The sequence below is a fragment of the Pezoporus occidentalis genome, unplaced genomic scaffold (assembly GCF_034315485.1).
Source record: "Pezoporus occidentalis ecotype Australia unplaced genomic scaffold, CSIRO_AGI_Poc_V1 ctg3, whole genome shotgun sequence".
Taxonomy (NCBI): domain Eukaryota; kingdom Metazoa; phylum Chordata; class Aves; order Psittaciformes; family Psittacidae; genus Pezoporus; species Pezoporus occidentalis.
In genome coordinates, this window is record NW_026914940.1 from 12,778,527 (window position 1) to 12,796,275 (window position 17,749).

The 17,749-nt window shown below is 40.4% G+C and overlaps 1 protein-coding gene across 1 annotated transcript; it reads left to right on the forward strand.

The window, feature by feature from the left end:
- Nucleotides 1–501: 501 nt before the first annotated feature.
- Nucleotides 502–17,347, forward strand: TNFRSF11B (TNF receptor superfamily member 11b). The gene is made up of 5 exons (XM_062627124.1): nt 502–883; nt 10,368–10,737; nt 14,330–14,524; nt 14,835–15,059; nt 16,219–17,347. Exons 1-5 carry the CDS (start codon nt 854–856, stop codon nt 16,605–16,607), a joined length of 1,209 nt encoding a protein of 402 aa, XP_062483108.1. The 5' UTR covers nt 502–853; the 3' UTR covers nt 16,608–17,347.
- Nucleotides 17,348–17,749: the final 402 nt, after the last annotated feature.

The window sequence follows — 17,749 nt, forward strand, 5'->3', positions numbered from 1 at the left end:
GGGTCTTCTCCCATGGCCAGGGAATTGCTGAAGGCAGTGAACATCACTGGCAAACCACAACTGCTCATGCAAAAGCCCCGTATCATTCCCACAAGGTGGCTCCTCCTTACAAAGCCCCTCAGGGCCAGTGATATCTGGTGGCCGCCCCAGGCAGCCGGACATCCATCCTGTTGCATAGGCCTGCCTTGGCAAGCGGCAAGGCCAGTGGGGCCATTCCTCGCATTCCTGCCTCAGCAGGGAAGGGAAACGAGCACGGATCCTCCTTCCCCTCACCCTCCCCTCCCTGGCCTTTGCTTCCCAGCCAGCCCCAATCCTGGAAACCCCTGGGGAGCAGAGCCAAAGGAGCTCTCTTCCTCCTGGGAAATGGCAGTGCCCTGGGGCTCAGGCTCCAGCAGTGATTTCTAACCCTGTCTCCCATGAGCCTGGGACTCCAAGGGAGCTGCTGTCATCCCGGGGTCATGGGTCTCCCCTCCAAGCCAGCTGCTCAGGGAAGAGGAGGGGGGGAACAGCCAGACAGCCAGACAGAGCCTAATTAAACCCTCCCCTGGCCAGCCCCTGACACTCCCTCCTGCATTTTCCAGTCTGTGGTTACAGCACTCAAAGGGTTCCATTAAGTCATCAAGTTTTACAGGTTCCTTAAAAAAAAGGGGGGGGGGAGAGCGCGCAAGAGAGAAAAGTTTGGTCATGGTAGGGAATGAGTGATCAAAGCTGAGCCAAGCTTCCTGTTACACCGGGACTATATATATATCGTGTCTTTAATGTTGGGCGATGTAAGCAGGCTGCTAGGAGACTGGAGAGGAGCTGACTCTCTGCCTGATTTCCCAGCTCGCTGAGGTTTCTTCCACTGACCACAATGAACAAGTTCCTGTGCTGCACGCTTGTGGTAAGTCCCTTCAGAGAGGTAGATAGGCTTTAAGATGCATTGCAGCTTCAGAGATCAGACTGTAAAGACATTCTTCTGGGGTTTCATTTTGTTTTTTTTTTTTTTGGGGGGGGGGGAATTCTTTTGTTTGGTGGGGGATTTTTTGCCTCCTCTCCATTTTCTTGGTAAACCCTTTTCATTTCATCACACCAAGCTTTCCTGGTGAGGTTTGGAGTGCGATGGACACGTCCAGCTCCAGAGAGGCAGCAGGGATTTTCATGCCATTCTTAAGGTAGTGGAATGATTTGCTTTTCTTTTGCCTTTTTTCCTGTTTTCCTCTCTCTTTTTGTGAGGCTTCATCAAACCAGGCTGACACAAAACCCTGACTCTAGGAACAGATTTAGAAGCTGTAGGCTGAGATGTTTGTTACAAAAGCTCCATCCCTGCCTGTCTCTGTAATCTCTGCTGCAGCAGCACTGATCAGTATCTCAAACACTGGGCTGGCTCTCTTACCCAGGAAAACTACTGTGAACTCCATTAAAGAAAGCACAGGCATGCGGTGCTTGTTTTGGCTTAGAAAATTCAGCTCCATGTGCAAGAAAGTGATGAATTAGTAGCTGTGTCAGTACCTATTACAGAAAAAGTTGTGTTATTAAATCTGGTATAAGCCCCTGCTTTAATAAGTTTTTGTTTACTTGGAGATTTAGCAAGATACTTCCAGATGCAAATACAGAGATGTTAGAAGTGCAGTAAATCTTTCAAAATGTCATTTAATCCATTTAGCCTTATGGAATTGTGTCTGATATCGGATTAATTAAAACCTGCGTACAGACAGATACTGTGCAACTTCTATTGGGAGGCAATTCATCTTCTGGATGAGAAAACATTCAAAGAAAAACATTCAAAAGAATATTCAGAGCAGTCTGTTCTGCATGCCTGCACAGTAACTTGCTCCTGGGTTGTTTTGGTGAGTACAGTGGCATTAATGTTGTGGCAGAGCATTAGAACTGAGATCCATTTATTTTGAAAGCTCTTTATAAATGCAATGAGATTTCCAGGATCCGATGAGTAATGCGGGTTTATTACTCTCTGCGCAACTTTCTGAAAGAGCTTTTTGAGAAACAAACCCAAAGTAATTAACAGTGCAAGGGAAGCAAAAATTGTCAGGCTCGTGGTCAGCAAACTGAAACACAGGAGAACTTCATCTCATGTATGATGTTGTGCCTTCTTTCATCTGTTTGAAAGCACAGGAAGTTAATCTGGGAATTTCAGCAATAGCCTGTTATCAGCTTGGCTTCTTCTCTATGGCTGTCCTAAAATAATCACATCAGGTTTTGATTTTGATTAAATGTAATGTGCCTGTTCATATTCTCCCATAAAGTAATAGTGTTAAGTGAAGTTCAGCATAATCCTCTGGCAGATGAGTCTCAGAGCTGAAATACGACTGCAGCAAGAGTACATACCAGAGAGCTTCATCATTCAAGTCCTTTTTTATTATTATTTAAAAACAATTTATTTGAAGTTATGGTGGAGTTTAAGTAGTATGAGTGAAGTTTAAGTAACTGTCAGATGTGCTAGAGCTCAGAAAAGTAGTTTTAGTACCTGTTGTGTAAGAACACTTGTAGGATGCACAACAGCAACTCAAAGTTGTATGTATTTGGCTCACATACCTTAAGCCTTGTTTGGAGACACCATAGCTAAAAAAGACTTTTTGGACATGATGTACTTTCAGTCTCGGCATCTTTGCTAAGGTTCCGGAAAGGGGACCTGCTGTGGTGGTGCACACATGTGCGTGTTGTTTGCTGGAACATTGGAACTGCTTACAAACAGACAAGCGTTATGAAATCAGACTGAATTGAAAGAAATTCCCCAGAGCTGACTCTTGTTACTTGTCACGTAACTATCTTGACCCTTAAACTTGACCTTTCTCTATTTTGATCTCCTGGTGCATGTGACTTGCTTTTTCTGGCCTGCCTGTTGGGTTTGCTATGTGTAGGCAGCAGTGGCTTTGCAGCCCGCGAGGGTAGGAGTTATCTTTCTGTCTGACTTTCTTTCTGACTGTCTGCATGTGTGTTGGTTAAAAATAAAGCACCAGGGTTACCAGAAGGATGTTTAAGAACTATTATCACAATTTAAAGAACACCCACTCTTCAAATCTCACAGAAACTTCCATCTTGTTCCTTCCGTATTGGACTTTTATGCTAGCAGATTTACTACTCCAGCTCTTCCTGGAGAAAAACACCTGTTTGCACATAATACTGGTCATACTGTTTCTCTACCTAAATAGTAACTCGTTAGTAATTCTGTTCAGTGCAAGGCAGACTGTAGTTAAGTCTGCCTTGCAGGTGGTACCAGCAGCTGGTAACATCCCATGTTTGGGTTAGCTCTAAATCTTGCTGTCATGCTGGCAAATAACGTTCCAAAATACGATTTACGGATAAGACCCCTCTTTTAGTGAGTAGCTGGTGTGTCTTTTCTGCTTTCTTCCTCCACAAGTTTCAAGGCAAATGTAACTTATATATATATCTCAAGACTTTCAGTTTAGTACATCTTTGGTAAGACATAAAACTGTTCCTCAGATGAATGTCATTTTCCTAGCACTGAAAATGAAGCACTAGTTTAGATTCCTAAATTGTTTTGCGAATGACAACTTTGTGCCTCATAAATTCTCTGTGAGGTTTGAGTTGTTGACATATTGCCTTACTGGCAGAGAAATGAAGTCTCGGTTGATAGCCTCAGTTTCAAATACAGAAGCATAGAACCATAGAAAAGGGAAGGGACCTCAAGGATCATCTGGTCCAACCTTCTTAGACTCAGGAGGTCAGTCAGAAGAGTCACTAGTCATATTCCTTATGTAAAAGAGAATCCTCCACTTTATAAAGCATCTTCCATACAAAAGTATGTCCTGTTATGTCCCAAGTGTGTGGATTGCATTGAAGCAATTGACAGAAAGGTGGAACAGCTTTATAAGCTAAACTCAAACCAGTCAAAACAGCTCCATTTCAGCTGTCATTGTGTTCCTGATGCTTAGCTGCCATCTGCCAAGAGGTGCTTTGTCTGGGCTGTGCTCTAAGTGAGTCTGCAGTAACTCACGGGACAAACAGTACTGCATGGCTGTTGGCCCAAAGAGGTTGAATTCTGTGATTGCATGGGGTGACCCAGAACAGTAAGAGGAGGAGAAGGATGAGAGCTGAGTATCTCCCAGATGGGTGGGAATCATTTCTCCCTCCTTGAAAAATATTTTACAGTGTTTATTTGCAGTAGACAGCTGTGGATCTGATCCAGCATGATGCTGTCATGAACTGGATCTAAAGATACTGTTTTGATATGACAAGTTATTGATTAGGATGCCATCATTAGTATCGTTAAGTGCTTTATTTTGCCACTGGGATTCCTCTGGGGTCTGTGCATGATTACTGTGAGGCATTCTGCCTAAGGGCTGAGGGTAAGCGAAGGCCTCCTGCCTTAACTTTGTTCAAATATTTTGTGTAGAAAGCAAAGTAGGAGAGTTGTGAGGTTTTACTTTGAACCCAAAGCAAACACAAGGAGCAATCTGACAGATGCCTTGAATGATTATTTATCACGCAGGAAAATATGCTTCGGAATACTTGTGGAATGCAAAACAGAAACAGATTTATCTTTCTCAGCAAATTAAACGTTCTCCTTTGGTCTACAACCAAAAACCACAAAGCCAAGCTATATAATAATATTTTCATATGCTAAAAAGCCACTTTCTTTTCTCTCACAAAGCAGTGATTTAAGTGGATGATGCTTGAAGGATTTTTACTTCATGCGCTTTGTCTTCCAGTTCATTTTAATTCAACAAGAAAAAGCAAGTGGCCCTTTGCCTTACATTTAAACATGAAAGAAAAGGGCGTGTACTTTTTCATGCCCAAGATCTGAAAGGAAATTTTACAATAACATTATTTCTCTTCCAAACACATCTTCTAAGGGCTCAGACAAATAGACTGCAAAGGCCTTTTATGTTAGCACTGTTTATACTGACATAAAGGTGGTATGGAATAATATAGCTTCAGGCTTAATGTGTTGAGTGTCACAATCAAAGAATTGCTTTTTAACCTTGGGTAACTCATTTTGAGTGAATTCTCACCATTTACTTGCATGACACTGACTTACACTAGATTTGTACTTCAGTAGTTATACAGAGACAGCCATCCCGAGCAGTACCCAGGGTTTGGTGCAGGGAGTTGGATCAGGACTGAGTTTTTCAGTCCTTTCAGAACTGAACCCATGACACTAGAACTGAATTTCACCCAACAGGTTGATAGCTGTAGTTAATGATACCAAATTTTGGTTTGGTTTTATTTTGTTGTGATTTTTTTGTTACTGATAGCATTTCATACTCATAGAATGTATGAACAAAAAAATTCAGCCTTTGGGATTGTTTTATTTTAACTGAGTCTTGCATTTCATTACCCCTAGGAAAACTATTTTCAATTGAGAGCACTTTGAATGAGACTAACAAACAGTTAAATTGTTGAGATGAACAAGCTATTGAGTATCACTGGCTTCCATCAGTGTTGGTTTATAAAAGGTTTGCTCAGGGTTTTAAACTGAAAGAAACTGCATAGATCTTTTCAGTCCATTCCTCAGCTCTTCCAGGAAACCAAATGTTGTATTTGCTTTCAGAAGTACATTAAGAGCTATATTTAAACTTCTTGGGTTTCTTGCACCTGCTTCTTAGTACAAAGCTGTTCCCAAACTTCCTCTGACGAGAGAATCCCCTTCTCATTTGCCGCCATTATCCTTTAATGGAGAAAGTTGTTCTTCCTTCGTATGTTCCCTATCTGTACTGATTCTATAGGTTCTGTTTTAACTTGCCAAGCTATTGAGCAAGATCCTCTTCAAGATGAAGCTCTCTAATTCCTTCTAAACATTCTCTGAACCTCTTACGGGCTGAATTAACCTTTGCTAAACAAGGACAAATGGGATTTCACTTAATTTTCTGAATGACAAATCCATGACTTTGGCAAGGTGTAGCATTGATAGACTTCAGCTTCAGTTTCTTAAGGGTTAAAGGGTGAACATGCTCATTGCCCCTACTGATTCCTGTAAACTGAAGCCAGACTTCTAGTTTCTTCCTCCTTTCAAACTGGAACATGCCTTCTTCTCCAAAAGAGCAAAACAGGCCAGTGCCAGCATGATTATAGGAGAAAGCCTTCTTTCTGTGAAGCTTTTGCGACATCCAATATTCAGAACTAGTAAGCTCTGATCAAGGCATTTCCGTGTGCTCAAATAGTGCTGTTTCTTTCACCAGAGATTCAGGTGTTCAGTACATAGCCTAACTTTAAGCACAAGTATTCAGGATTTATGTGGCTGACAGTATGCTACCAAGTTGGTCATAGCATAGTTCAGGAAAAAAAAACGTCAGGAATGACATAAAATGCATTTAATTACCATTTTAATTTGATTTGAGAATGTGATTTTGAAGGCTTTTCGTGACCGTCCTTATTTACTATATTTTAGTTTGCACATCAGGGCAGACTTGGAGTGCACAAAGAGGATTTACAAAAATAAACTGGGTTGATGAAAGTAAATCCAGAGACAGACTCCAGAGAGGCACCAGATGCACTGTAACCACTAATGCATGCTCAGTCAATGAGAGCAGACTGAAGTTAGTCCAAAATACCCCCTCTGAATCATGCATAATGTGGATGTCAGGTGCTTGGCACCATCTGTTTCACTCTACAAATCTGCTGTAGCAGGTGATCCAACTTGCTAATATAAGCACAAATTCAACATGTCTTAGGCCAGGAGAAAGAACAATTTAGTGACATTCCTGTCTAGCTTATTCTGTGAGCTGGGGGACAAAAATGGTCTTTTCATTCTGTTTGTGCCAAGATGCTGCAGTAAAACTATTAAAATTATACTTCATTAACTTCCACCATTCTTCCTTCATTTTTACAAACCTGAAAAATAGATTGTTTTCACTTTGGCAGTCGATGTAGGCTCAAGGATAACTTATGATTTGCAGGTGCATATTAATATTCAGAATACCCATGCATGGTAGGTGTTTTCAGTCGGACTGTCAGAAGACTATCCTGCAGGTCTATTCTCATAAGGATTACTAAGGGACCTACAGTAGTGTTATGATGAAGTGTGGTACTGCGGATTGGAGTCTGGAGATGTACTTGACAACATACTAATGGCTGTACTGGGTGCAAGAAAAAAAGGATCTAAAAAAAAAGCCCTAAAAAGACCCATATGCTGTCCATGGCAGGGGTTTATAACTGATGCATAGAGGAGATGGATAAAAAAGGCAGAAAAATAGTGATATTTTTTCAAAACACTCCTCCAGACTCAAGCAATTTGTGGTTTGGGATTTCCTGATCAAAAGGTGATGTTTATGTTTAATAACCCTTTATTATATTCCTCCATTACTATGTCAAATAACATTCTGGACTCAACCATTTACAATGACCTGTGGCAATGAGTTGCACAGATCACTGTACTAAGAGTATCCTAGTAGTCAAACAGTAACAGTAATGGTAATCTATGTTGAAAAGGGTGTATGAAATGTGCTGTTAAAATACTGAGGTATTGTTTTCATTTATAGCTTTAGTTTGACTGAAGAAACTTATGTCATAATTGTACAGTAAGTAGAGGAGCTGGATCCTGCATACATATGGCTCAGGCACTGATCTCTTTGATTACGGCAGCAACATAAGGTGTAGTTTTGGGAAAGAAGAGAAGACAGGTGTGATGTGCTTTTCTTTTAAAAACACAGTGAAAATATCAAATGCAAAGACTGATTTTAGTGATGTTGATTTATTAATCCTATTATTATGGTCATTGGTTATGCTCATTTAGATTAGTAGTATTCTGGTTGTCATTAATAGTTCATAGCTTTGGTACTTTCAAAGGCAAAACTTCGCATGGTTTCACACACGTATTGTTCACATATTTTTTTGCTCAATTTTTTAATCAGTTCCTCTCAAATTGTGTTGAATTGTTTTCAGATTTTATTGGCTTGCTTCACATAGCTGTAGATTCTTCAGGAAGTGAATGTCTCCATTTTTGTCAACAAAACCCCATGTTCTCACACTCTCATTATTGAATCTGAACTATTTTTAATGCTGAATCATCCCCTGCAGCAAAACTTCTCACTTGCCTCATATATGTTTTCCAATGTAAATAGTTGAGCAACAAAAACAGAGAAAATCTTCTTGTTCTTGCTCCTGCATGTTGTAGAGGGCAGCTGAACAGTCATGAAATGGTCCACCTGGTTCACCATCTGAAAACGTGTCACTAAAGGCAGAGGCATGACCTAGAGGAGCAGATTCTGCTGCAGTGATAGCTTAGGATTTGTTGTGAGCCGTGCATTGCAGAGCAGAAAAACTGGCATTTTCGTAGGAGGATGTGCTGCCTGCATGTCTGGTTGCTGTCCCTAATCATTTTCACATCAGTGATTTACATCAGTGTTGGGTGTTGTCTTGGGTTTTGACAGACATCTGCATGAAATGTGGGTTGATGCTTGTCTCTGTAGCATCTGCGCCACATGTTGCGGTCTGTTATGTTCTGTGAAGGAAGGGAATGCATGTGCCCATGAGAATCTTGGACTCTGGGATGCTGCTTTACCTATTACTGAATTAAAAACATCACAGAAAACCTGACTGTTCTCATCAACAATTAATGGGATTACCAGGACTTCCTTATTACTACAGTCAAAGCTGTAGATTTACTAAGGGTGGGTGCATTTTGCATCAGTAGAAAGCCATTCACTCTTTAAGAATGGGCTGCACCCTCTTGTTAAATAGATCATATGAAAGAGATACAGTCATTTAAGAAAAATGGAATGGTACATCAAACTTCTGTGACTAATAAGGTATTTCCCACAATGGAAGGGATTGTGCATCGAGACCACAAAGGAAAGTGGGATCTCCATGTGTAGAAATCACAGATTGGACAAGTTACAGGATTTAGTCAAGGCTAACTAGAAGAGGCCATGGGGAATATCCATACTATCTGCATTTCATTCTTCAGTGTATCTAAGTATAGATATATATCTAAGTGGATTCACAGACAGACAACAGGAGAATGCATTTAAGAATATTTGCTTAAGCATTAAGAGTTCCTAATTTAGGCATCTGCTATTACTTTGTGTGAACACCGAGAGGAATGATTAAACTGTACTTTCCAACATTAATAAGATTATCACTTGAGAAGTGCTATGCTGAGGCAGAAGTGAGGCCCGTAGATGAAGCCTCTTCAAGAAATACAGAGTCTGAATGAATAAAAAGAGTTCATCCCACTTATACTTCGAGGACATCTGCATTGGAAAAGAGGAAAATACATTCTTGAAATTGAATTGGCAACTCTGCATTAGCTCACTGGGATTAAAATAGCAACAAAGGCAAGTCAGTTGGATCTACAATTCGAATGGATACACAGAAAAAAATCTTTGTTTGAAGCCATTTTACTTCATCTTTATAAAACGTACAAGTTTTAGAAGAGAAGTGGCACATTGGTCACGTAGCACTGGGACAAAGCTGGGTTCTCAGTGGTGAGAGCAGACCCCATGGGGCTAAGGGTAGTACATGAGGAGTAAACCCAAGGGAATATTTTTTTATAGGCTGATGGAATCACAGAGCCAAGTTTTCAGTTGCGAGTCCAAAATGGTCTAATATGGAGGTTGTCTTTGCAAAAGGGCAGGTCATCCCAAATCACACCAGCAAAGCAGACTGTTGCAGGAAGCAGGAGTGTTATGATGTGTATCCATACCGAACAAGGTCCTCACAACAGCCGCAAGGCTGTGGTGTTCAATAGGAATTGAAAGCATTAGCCTGGCCTCTTCCAACTCTTGTGATTAAGACCTTAATGTATCCTTCGTAAACTGCAGAATTATTTTCCTCTGCCTGAAGCTGCATCTTCACAGTTGACCTAGCTGCCCCAGAACTCCTGTGTTTCAGTACAAGATTAAACAGAAGGCATTAAAAGTAATCTATATTGTTATAGCCATTCACTGCTGGTGGAAAGAAATATTGTAAGGAATCACCTTGAAATGTACCTGCAGTAATGGTGCAGCATGCTGCTCAGATTTCTATGGCCAGATACCATTTCTTTTACATCTGAAGTACCTGATGCCTAAGAATGCTGGAGTGCGTTATCCCAGCCTTGCTGTGCATCAGGCATGTTACCAATGAAAGTAACAGGCCAGTTTCTCTGGTGTCAGGTGGTAAAAAGTCATTGCCTAGTGATATTAATAGGGTGTAAATGAGAGAAGAATAGGATCTGCATCTCTGGGAGAACAAGGAACTACTTAGGTCTGGAAGATTTGCTGGATAAGATCCTACAATTTTCCCATTCTAAGACAGACTTGGGAGAGCCCGGAAGCTGGCTAATATTTTATAAATAGCTAACACAAACATTTTTTTGAATATAGCGATATGATTAGACTCATAAACTCATTAAAATGTGGGTTTCTTTGTGAGTCACGGTGTCCCCCAGCACTAAAGTGAGCAATGTTTTCTTTTCCTGTTGGTAGCTCTTGGACATTTCTGTTAAGTGGACCATCCAGGATGACTCTCCCCCCAAGTACTCCCATTACGACCCAGGGACGTCTCGCCAACTGCTGTGTGACCAGTGCCCTCCCGGGAGTTATGTGAAGCAGCACTGCACAGCCACCAGCCCGACGCAGTGTGCCCCGTGTCCGGACCAGTACTACACTGAAGAGTGGAACAGCAACGATGAATGCCAGTACTGCAACACCGTTTGCAAAGAGCTGCAGTACATCAAGCAGGAGTGCACCAGCACACAGAACCGCGTCTGTGAGTGCATCGAAGGCAGATACCTGGAGCTGGAGTTTTGTTTAAGGCACACAGAGTGTCCTCCCGGGTTTGGCGTTGCACAGCCAGGTACGTACCACTTGTCAATATGCACAGATTTAATTAGAGCTTGACCGCATGTCAGTGACTTGTGGTAGGTATAAGATTAGGAAAGAGGCTCATCCAGAAGAAATTACAGAACAGTAAATCGTAAAGCCAATTGAACCTGTTCCTAGCCTGCATCATTTGGGCTGTAGCCAATGGAACATTTCTCAGTGGAATACCCTGCTCCTACTGTAATATATAACTTAATGGCAGGAGCAAATGTAGCAAATTGCACTCTAATGAGAAACATGATGGATTGGTTCTTTTAAAGGAACATTATCTGGAATATGGTATTTGTGTGTGTGAATAATAACGTTTTTCATTTTGAAATCTGTTTCAAGCAACTGTGTATCTTGACAAACACCAGGAGCACTATGTGTTTGACACCAAGTGTATAATTATAACAATATTAATATAGCTCTAGCATCACAGCAATATGTGGTAATAATTAATTACCAGCATCCTAAGTGGAACTCTTAGGGAAACTGTTGCTATCAAACAAACAACCGTTTCATTGTCGACCAAGCTGGCGTTGTGCTGTATGTCTAGCAGGGCTCTTTTTAGTGGAGTGTATTCTTCATTTAAGACAACATACATTGTTGAACCAATAATAAGTTCTTCTCTCAAAACAAAACATGTCCTTTATCATTTGGTAAATGTCATGTCCCGGTTTAGCTCCAGTATTTAATATAGCCTGAAAGAATTGTATTCTGTCATTGTAACAGAGATTGCTAACTGCTCGGAGAAGAGCACTGAGGAAGGGAATACAGGAAACCAAAGTGTCTCGAACACAAACACATAGGCAACCAATCTCCAGACTACAGCATTACTTCCCTAGGAATTACATCTATACAGTGAGAAACACTAGGGCTGGCCTGCACGTCTTTCTTAAAGCTATGAAGAATGGCAGGTTGGGAGTTTTGGATTCTTGGGTTGTGAACATCTCATTGGAGAACAACTTGATGTAAGGAGTAACGTCACTGCTGTAGCTGCTCATTAGTCCCTGAGAAGTTGGTTAACTGAGCATTATCCTGATGCCCTGACCAACTGCTAAGCATTTCCACTGGCAGCTATCACATTTCTGTATTATAAACCTTCATTAACCTAAATTATAATGCCCAGGGGCTTGGATTAATGAGGTTCCACCACACCTCAGCAGCAAGTCAAAAGGGGCCAGAAACAAAGTTCCCAGAAAGACTGGGAGATGAACAAAGAAGTATAAATTGTGTGAGCAACCAGCAGGCTGCATCCCTGTGAGCACAGTGAAACTACGGCAGACAAATATGAATCCCTCAGTCCGAAATGAAACAAACTTTGGAAGACGATAAATTGTTGAATGGTGTCATTTATTGGAAAGTTGGTTTCCAAAAGACCATCAGAATGAACGAGCTAAACCCAAGCAGACCTCAAATGAGGAATGAAAACATTGTAAAAATAATTGCATCCCCCTGTGTCAATAGTCAGTTTTGAGGTAGGCATCTGCTGAGAATTTAATAAGCATGGACCATATTTTTATTTTGGCCATATGATAGCCTTGAACTTTCCAATGATGCAATTTCAGGTGAAATAAAACCTAACTGCATAAAATTATGCTTCCACTGCCACACAGGGAGATGGTGTGCTCCAGTGTCTCATTCAAAGCTTAAAGCATTAGCAGGCTCTTTCCCTACTGCTCATGATTACGTTGGGCAGATCACTTTACTTTGGTAGTCCCCTTTTGTGAGTGCAGATTAAGGCTTTGTTCTTTTCTGCCGCGGTTGGCCTGGCACATGGCTTTTTTTAGCAGCAATGTGCTGGGCAAACAGCACTGCTACCAGGCAGCGCCATTCCCAGATGCTGGTTCACTGGAGAGAAGGGCGGATTCCAGGCAAATTGGTGGGAGCGGTGCATGGGTGGAAGGGCTGCGGCAGTTTGCGCCCTTAACAAGAGCAGCCAGATAAGCAGCAAAGAAGAAGCTGGTAAAGCTGGGGGGTGACTTTATGCTCAACCCTGAGAACACTGATGGATTACCTGGTTTATTTCCCCCTTGTGCTGCAAAGGTTATAGAGGAAGCTCTGAGCAGAATGACTCACTGTTTGCAGGGACTCTCCTTTCTTCCCATTCCTCTCTGCCATGGCACAACAGCAGCGAGTCAGCAGCAGGGAAAAATGCTAAAAATTTCGATGTCCCAGAAAAGCTGATTGCTGCCGGCTCAGGTGCAGGTGTTGACTGGAGTTGGGTACAGCCCGGAGCCGCAGAAGTGCTCATTGTGCAATAGAGGGCAAGGGCAGACACTGGTGCTGCAGGTTGGACACTGCTGCTGAGTGCACAGGATTTGGGTGAGGGGGTAGCAAGCTACAGGGTCTCTGACTTTTCAGATGCCCAGCAACTAAAAACTGCTCCTTTGTTTTCACTTGTCTGATGAAGCAGTGCTAGGTCAGGTGTATGAAAGTATTATTCTTTATTTCACAGCTGGTTGAATACTTGAGATTTGTACCCTTTTTCTCTATGAAAATGCCCCAAATAAATAACATTTACTTAAAAGTTAGCATTAAAATAAGCATCCACATGTAAATACTTCCAAAATACACTAGATGGAGTCATTTTCTTATTCAAATATAGTTTCCAATTATTAAAAAAAAATATATTTAAGCATGTGCTTAAGTTCATGTTCAATAATGCAATATTAGATATTATACTTTAGGCATTTGCTTAAATGCTGGGTCAATAATGGTGAATTAAAAGTGACTATACAGCAATTACTGGGGCTCTTATTTTCCTGCCACTGGTGGTTAGACTGCGTTGTTTCAGAAGTCATGCCTTTATTTCCTTCCTCTTTGTCAATGTCATAGAACCATATGTTGTCATTCTATTGTTGTACCATACTAAAACTATGCATTATAAAAGCAAAACTCCAAGCAAAACATATATATGTATGTTAAGTATTTTTGCTCTATTGGATAATCTACTTTCTTTGCTTTTAATAATATTTTATTCAAGCCCAGAAAAAAGCTCAGAAATATAACCAGAATTACATTTTCTGGTATAATTTAATATTTGAGAAGGGAAATTAGTTTACAGAGGGCCTTTAGTTAATATATTAGGGCGTTATATTTTTAGCTAGAACTGAAGTAACCTGTTTGAGTAAGTTCTGGGCAGATGATCTGGAGTACAATTTAGAGTGGTTTCCTATGCCACTATTTTACATAATATTCATACAGTTGAAGGATGAAGGTCAGACATCATGTAATGTCTGAACAGATTCACAGAATCACTGACTTAAAGGTATCACTTTACTAGCTTACTGATTTAATCAGCAACTACTGACTTTAAAGTTGGTGTCAAGTGTATGTAAGTACTATTTACTCTGTGACACCAGCAGGAGCATCATACTCTTAAAGGATCTTTTTTGTCTTTAAAAATTAGAGTGAGGTTTGTTTCTTTTTGTCTAAATGTGATGCCTTCATAGACCAGAAACGTAAAAAGCAGAATGCCAATTTGGAGAAGAACATTTTGTTTTATTTTTGTATTCTTGGGGTTTTTTTTTCCACAGTTGAGGTTATATGTAATTGGATGCATTGTTTTCCTGTTCCCACAGGTACCCCGGAGAGTGACACTGTGTGTAAGAGATGTCCAGAAGGATTTTTCTCAAATGAAACATCATCCAAAGCAGCCTGTCTAAAGCACACAAACTGCAGTGCACTGGGTTTAAAAACAGCATTGAAGGGAAATGCAGTTCGTGACAACATCTGTCAGGAAAATACAGATACAACACCTCAGAAATGTGGAATAGGTATGTATCCTGTTAAGGAAGAGTGCTTTGAAAACATGCCTTTTAGTTAAAATGAATCCATCTGCATTTATGGCACAAATATCTAGCTTGCTTGCCGTTTGCCTGCTATGGTGATGGCCATAGTGGTTTTAATTATTGTAGGTCAGACTGAATCAAACTCAAGCACAGAGAGCAGCAGTGCTGTAAAGACCACTTAGTTCGGTTTTGAAATGTTTTTCCTTACCATTCTTGCTGCTTGCTCTTCCTTCTGAGACAGGGAAGGTAACAGGCTAGAGCATTTCATGCATTCTTTTTCCCTTTCTCATTTCAGATGTAACCCTGTGTGAGGAGGCTTTGTTCAGGTTTGCTGTTCCTACTCAGCTCACACCTAACTGGCTGAACATACTAGCAGAGAGTTTGCCCGGGACAAAGGTTAGCACAGAAAACATCGAAAGGATTAAACAAAGGCACAGTTCTCAAGAGCAGACCTTCCAGCTTTTGAAATTATGGAAGCAGCAAAACAAAGAACAGGATATGGTCAAGAAGATCATTCAAGGTACCTTATTTTGATAGCACGTATATTGAAAGAAATCCTCTAAATGGCATTTTAAAGATTGCTTGGGATCAAATACCTCCTGGTGGTGTGTTATGTTCTGAGGACCCGCAGGGCTTGGCTGAGCTTTATCAATGCAGTAAGCACAATGAAATTGAGGGGAAGCAGCAAGAGTTCAGCTTCCCCTGATCAGTCAAGGACTGAATTCTCTCTAGACTTGTAGCCCCCCTGGGACCATGTGTGGTGCCACAGCCAAGATCCCCTTTTGAGACTGAACAATGTAGGAAGAATTTTGATCAAGCAGGTAAATGTTTCCCACTATTATATCTGAGCAGTGGCTCTTGAGGTTAGAGGGAGCTGGATGCCTGCAACTGAGTGCAATTTGTTTTCTGTGGAGACCAACAGATCAGACTAGGACATCTATTCACCGAATGGGGTATGCATGAGAGTGAGGAACACACTGACAGGCTTCCCCTTCTTTTCCCCTGCTGGTACCTATTTCTCATGCCAGTTCACTGCTTGCTTTGTGCTGAATCTGCCAAGACAGGTGTCAAAGGTGAAATAGTGCTGCAATGTTAACACCAAGGGTTTTATGAGAGTCAGGCCAATTCTTTTCATGTAAGCTACCATCAAAAGCTGCCACATTCAAATGACCTTTTGTCCACTCAGAATAGATTTGGAAAATGCTGCAGAAATTGTTTGGTTTCTTCCCCTCTCCTGTTTAGTATGTATGTTCATGTGGGACTGTGAAGTGTCTGAAATACTTCAAAACCCAAACTGACTATTTTAGCAAAGCTTGCCTAGACTTCTGAAGAAGAACAGCAAAATTTTCATCCACTGGAACCAAATATTAGGAGTCTTATCACATATATAAAACATTTCACAAGATAGATGGAACTAGCATATAGCAATAAATACTTGCTATGAAGTTTGTTTGCAATTTGGGGCTGTTCGTATTGCAAAGGTAATTAAATCTCTGAGTGCTTTTCGTAATTGCACCATAAAAAAAAAAAAAAGCCTTGCTGACATAATTATTTGAAATAAAATAAAAAAAAAAAATTGGAAAGGAATCTTCACCTTGAAATTATGGAACCTTTTTGGCAGGCCGTGGCCAAGTTGTAAGGCATTGTACTTACATCTCTTTTCTTTTTACTTTCTATAGATATTGATCTTTGTGAAAACACTGTCTTAAAGCATATTGGCCACCCAAACCTCACCTTTGAACATCTCAACACACTGATGGCAAGCTTACCAGGCAAGAAAGTGGGAAAGGAAGATATCGAGCGCACAATGAAACTATGTCAACCTACAGAGCAAGTTCTGAAACTTCTCAATCTGTGGAGGATAAAGAATGGTGACCAAGACACCATTAAGGGTTTAATGTATGGACTGAAGCACTTGAAAACATATCACTTTCCAAAACGAACCATCCAAAGTCTGAAGAAGGTGATTAAGTTTCTGCACAGATTTACGATGTATAGATTATACCAGAAACTCTTTTTGGAAATGATAGGGAACCAAGTTAAATCAGTGAAAGTAAGATGTGTCTAATTCAAGATATTTTTCATCCTCCACTGACTATTTTTCCCTAATTACTGCCAGCAGTAATTAAACTGGAACGTTGTTTCCCTACGTTATGTCTTACTATTTATAGAAATGCCTGACTGGAATAGCTCTAAATCTTCTGCAGTGTTTTTGGAGGGTTTTTTTCTGTTAAACAAAATCACTTTTGTAAAAGCTATTAACCTGTTGGTAACACTAAGAGTCTGATTCTGCATTTTTGCACATTCAGAGTTGAAAAGCCCCACTACAGTCACCAGATGAGAAAAGAATGCCAGACCAGGCTCTACTCCAGTATTTGCTGTTTATATTCTTTGAGGAATAAACATTTTTGTTGTACATATTTATTAAGTTAAATGGAAATTGTATGAGACTGAATTCTAGGAAGAGAAATGCAAAGCACATTGTATATTTTCTAGCTAAACAAAAAGGATCCCATATATTTTTCTGGCAAAATTTTGTAGCATGCTCTAAGAGTTATTAATTTCTTTACATTTTGTATTTAAAAGAAGTATTATTGCTTAGTTTTATTTGTATAAGTTGTGGTATCTTTTGGTAGGGATGTTTTAATTTATCCAATGATTTTAACAAAAATACAGTGAAAATATAGCATAAGTGACCTGAATATTTAAATATTCTGTGAGGAAGTGAATGTACCATATTTAAGAAGCTGGATTTTTATATAGAATTTCATAATCTTATTTTATAAAACAATTAAATTTTTCAGTTTACTTTTTGACTGGTGTTTTACTCTTAGTTCTGAAGTAGGAACTAACAACAAAGACAGACCATGTGGGTTTCACACCTTATCTTGGACTTGGCTCTCTGCTACTCCCTGTCTGGTCTCGTAGTTAATATGTGAACCAAGTAAATATTGACCAGCACTGGCTTTCATGGTCACTGTACAGGTGTAAAAGAAGGTGAAAAGCACTAAAGGTTCTAGTTTAGAGGGCCCAGGCAGTTGTGATACAACCGACTACAAATCCATAGACACATTTGGCCCAGCATCACTCTTGGCCTGGTGTCATTCTTGGAGAGCTCAACAACCTTTGCCCTAACCACAGCTTGTAATTTCATGGAGGAAAGATGATGCAGAGCCCTTATGGGTTTGGAAAACCTCACATACTGCTACT